Source organism: Hydra vulgaris, chromosome 15 (genome assembly GCF_038396675.1).
Source record: "Hydra vulgaris chromosome 15, alternate assembly HydraT2T_AEP".
Taxonomy (NCBI): domain Eukaryota; kingdom Metazoa; phylum Cnidaria; class Hydrozoa; order Anthoathecata; family Hydridae; genus Hydra; species Hydra vulgaris.
The window spans coordinates 26,966,065-26,970,084 of record NC_088934.1 but is presented as its reverse complement, the minus strand read 5'-3'; the positions used below and the strand labels follow the sequence as shown (position 1 = coordinate 26,970,084).

Sequence of the window (4,020 nt, the reverse complement as noted above, 5' to 3'; positions counted from 1 at the left end):
ATGGGAGTAATTGCTCTGCTACAAGTGGCAGAAACAATAATAAATGCTGATGTTGTGACATTAGCATTTGATGCAACAACAATTAAGGGCATTCACATAAATCAAATTCATTTTGCTACTAAGCAACAAATCCTTACAGCCAGCATCACTGAATTACCAGGAGGCAAGGCAGAGGACTATGTAAAACACATTACTGATACCATTGAGGATTTAGCCAACACATATGCAGCATATTATAAATTAGAGATTGCTGATGTAAGGAAAAAACTAATGGGCAAAATAATGTCAACGTTGACAGACAGGGCCTCAGTTAACCATGCAGCAGTTGTGAAGCTAAACAGCATACTTGAAAAAGAGCTGTAAGAGTTAAACTGTCATCTGCATCCACTTGATGGAATAGCCAGTGAGACCAGGAAAGCACTTCAAAAGCTGAATGATACAATACCCAGTACCACTTATGGGTCAGATTGCAGAGCTGCAAATCTTTTGTACAGCATTTCAAAGTTAAGGTCAATGTTTGAATTATGTATTTGATCCAAATAATGTAAACAAACTGCATATTGTTACTTTTTTTATAAAATCAGAGTTTAATTGCTTGCTATGTTTTAAATCTGCATTATTGTATTTCAGATACAAGGCCAAAGGAGATCCGCATGGTTTGAAATCCTTTCTCAAACAAAGTGGATTATCTTGCAGTACTTTTCCAAGGTATGTTGGCAACCGATTGCACATACTGTTTTGTTCAGCTGGCATTGTATACAGGTACTGACAATTGGTATTCAACTATCTAGTCCATGCATTTGATTTTCCAATAGCAAATGCATAATTTGTTTTATTCTGTTTTTAGGCACAGACAAATACTAGTCAACTATCTGGAGAAGTACTGCAACAACACGACTTTACTGAGGACATCTCTGCTAAGAGATTTCAAAAATGAGGAGATAATGATCCATCTACAAGCCCTTGGACTCTGGGGCAAATTCTTAACTGGACCTTGGATGGCCCTTTTTTATGCAGAGGAAAAACAAAGAAACCATTTTGAATTGGTATGCAATTTTTTTTATTCTTACAATGTAACTTAAACATTTAATGCATGTATTAATTTATGATCTAAAAAAATAACTTCTAATAAAAAATAACTTCTTTTTAGGCTGAGTATCTCAAGTCTGCAATTAAGGTTGTGGAAATACTTTGTGATGAGCCGGAATTTCTATTGTCGTCACAGTTAGATACATTTGGTCGCCCACTGATTTCTGATGAGACATTGGTTACATTACGCATTATTGAAGGGAAGTATTTGGAGCAATTGCTTTCTGTTTTAAAAATAATAGCTAATGCTACAGTGACAGTTTTAAAAAGGCAGCTGTCAAGGTACTTGACTGGTGAACTCTCTACACCGAGCCAGTTCATGCAAGATAAGGCAGTTAGTGCCCCTATTAATAATATTTGGGCTGAGAAAACCCTTGGCATGATAGACTTTTTTACTCGCAGGGCGCCTAATGCTGAAATTTCATTTTTAGATGGCAAGACAAAGGTGAAGGTGAACAAATCTCTGGACTGGCTGTGTAATAATACAAAAAAAGAGCAAGAAAAAATAGTTAAATTTTGTATATCTAGGGGGGCAGTTTCAAGAAAACAAAGTAAAGAGAGAAGGTTGAGAGGAGAAGAGTTAGCAAAGTTACGGTTAAAAGAAAAAGGTCAGAAAAGAGAAATGGAACAGAGAAATAGATTAGCTAGAGATATAAAAAAACTTATTTTAGAAAATAGTTTAGATATTGTACATAATTCCATTTTCTCTTCACTCTCAGAATACCAAAGAGTCAAAGTATTAGAAATGTTAAATGAGGATCCAGTTAAAATTGAAGGAGCTAGAGTTGAACATTTATGGAATGAGGAGGGGAATGAAGTAGCTTATAAGGGAAGAATAGTTATGAAGTTACCACCAGTTACTGGAAAAGTTGTTAGTTTTATAATTGCATATTGGAAAGAGGATGAAGAAGAAGATGATGCAGAAGACTTTAAAATACCAGTAGATAGCCTCTTGGCTGACGTTGCTCTTGGTGATTTAGTTTTCTATTGATTCAGGTTCTACATTTAGTTACCGGTATTTAAATATTAGACAAATGTTTACAATAGTATTTTATTTTAGTTATGCATTTTAATTTTTTTGTTTTTTTGAACGTATTATTTTTTATGATTAATTGTGTTTAACTTTATGTTGTTGTCAATTTTACTCCATTTTAAAAGATTTTCAATATTATATTGATAATTAATATTTATATGAGCCTCCTTTCAGCAGACTAGTAATTTGTACCTTAAACATAAAGTTAATGTAATGAGTCATATACCTTAGAAAAATAAGTCTTCTTTGCACTTAGTTTGTGAACTATTAATTTTTAAATTGCATCCTCGTCAAAATTCACCCCACTCCACTTTGTTTTTTGTATCTGATAAGATGAAAATAAGCTATTTGATCCATAAAAAATTTAATAAATTAAAGATCTAATAATGATGAATCACTGTTTTAAATTTTATTACATTATCTCAGTCGGTTTTTTACTTATGCAGTTTTTAGTGCCAGTAACGCAAAATATTGGTCACGGTTTTTCTTAATTTTCTATAGCAGAAATTACCACTTTTACAGGCGGAAAAAAAATCATAACTTCCGTCATAGTTAACATAGACAGGCAAATTAGGCGTCATTGGATAGCTCTCATTAAGCTTTATGTAACAGCATAAGTTTTGTAACTGTATTATTATATTGAATTTTTTTATCAAAGTACCTATTTAAAATTATGGTTCACATGGCAATATCATCAGCATACAGAAGATAGAATTCACTGTTGCCAATTTTAGAAGCTCTTGAATAGTAATGACTAAATTATTGAATTCTTTCTTTTGAAACACTTTTTTGCTTTATAAGTTTTTATTTATTTTTTGAATAAATGATATAAGCCGAACATATATAATTTTTTTTAACTTGTATGTGAATTATATAAAACAATTAACATTATTAACTTCATAAAATGCATGTGTTATGGTGTATTTTATAACAAGGACATGATAAAATCTCCATGCTACGGTCAAGATAGTAGCATGGATTTTAGCCTACCCCCTCTAATAATTATTTTACAATAAGATGATCTTGAAAAGATCAATTTTTAATTAAATATATTAAGTGCAGCTTTGGAAAAAAACAAACTTTAACCATTTAATTATCGTTCAGATTCACTTGCTTCGGATGTATTAATGGAGCGCAAATGCAAGAGCGGATGCAAATTAATGGAGCGTATTATACGTGATGAGATAAAGAAACATTTAGTGCACAATTTGATAATAAAACAACAACATGGCTTCGTTAATAAAAAAATTGCACTACCAATTTGCTTGAATCAATTGATTTTATTAAAAAAGCACTTGCAGGTTGATACAATGTAGATATGCTGTTATTAGGTTTTGCAAAAGCATTTGACTGTTTTATTGTTAAGGTTATTAGTAAAGCTTGATTGGCTCGGGATTATTATATATCATAATACTCCGCTATCTATTAAAATAGATAGCGGAGTCCCTCAGCTCAAAGATTTAGGTTTACTATTCTTCGTGGTATTTATAAACAATTTTTTAAATAAAATCAAAAATGAAGGCAAACTATTCGCTGACGATACTAAACTATTAGCAGTCATTAAATCGAATCAGATAACATCAGTTTTGAGTCACCATATATGCTATTATTAGGCATATTGCATCAACGGCTTTATTAACAGTCGTTTTTGACAGAAAAGTGATCAAGTCGCCACGACCTCTTCTGTTGCCAACTGAATCATGCCGGGATTTGCATTTTGAACCACCTCTCTGATATGTGCTTTGATAAATATGCTTAGAATTTGCAATGTTATATCCACTAATGAACGTTGATTGATCTGAAGGTTTGCTAAATGCCAGACAAAAAGAACAAAATAACTTTTGTGTGTTTTCTTCAAAGGTCAGCCAGTGACGAGGTTTATTATTTCTGAAATAAAC

General features: G+C 32.1%; 1 protein-coding gene across 1 annotated transcript; it reads left to right on the top strand.

Annotated features, from left to right (window-relative positions):
* LOC136091846 (uncharacterized) lies at positions 1–2,150 on the top strand. Its single transcript, XM_065819558.1, has 4 exons — positions 1–359; positions 631–762; positions 848–1,046; positions 1,151–2,150. Exons 1-4 carry the CDS (start codon positions 1–3, stop codon positions 2,078–2,080), a joined length of 1,620 nt encoding a protein of 539 aa, XP_065675630.1. The 3' UTR covers positions 2,081–2,150.
* The last annotated feature ends 1,870 nt before the right edge of the window (positions 2,151–4,020 follow it).

What these genes read in the sequence shown, in the direction of transcription:
- LOC136091846 (XM_065819558.1), top strand. Translation starts at nt 1, where the DNA reads ATGGGAGTAATTGCTCTGCTACAAGTGGCAGAAACAATAATAAATGCT. An exon ending in TCAGCTGGCATTGTATACAG is followed by an intron (nt 763 to 847) that starts GTACTGACAATT and finishes TTCTGTTTTTAG; the next exon opens with GCACAGACAAATACTAGTCA. An exon ending in AAAGAAACCATTTTGAATTG is followed by an intron (nt 1,047 to 1,150) that starts GTATGCAATTTT and finishes ACTTCTTTTTAG; the next exon opens with GCTGAGTATCTCAAGTCTGC.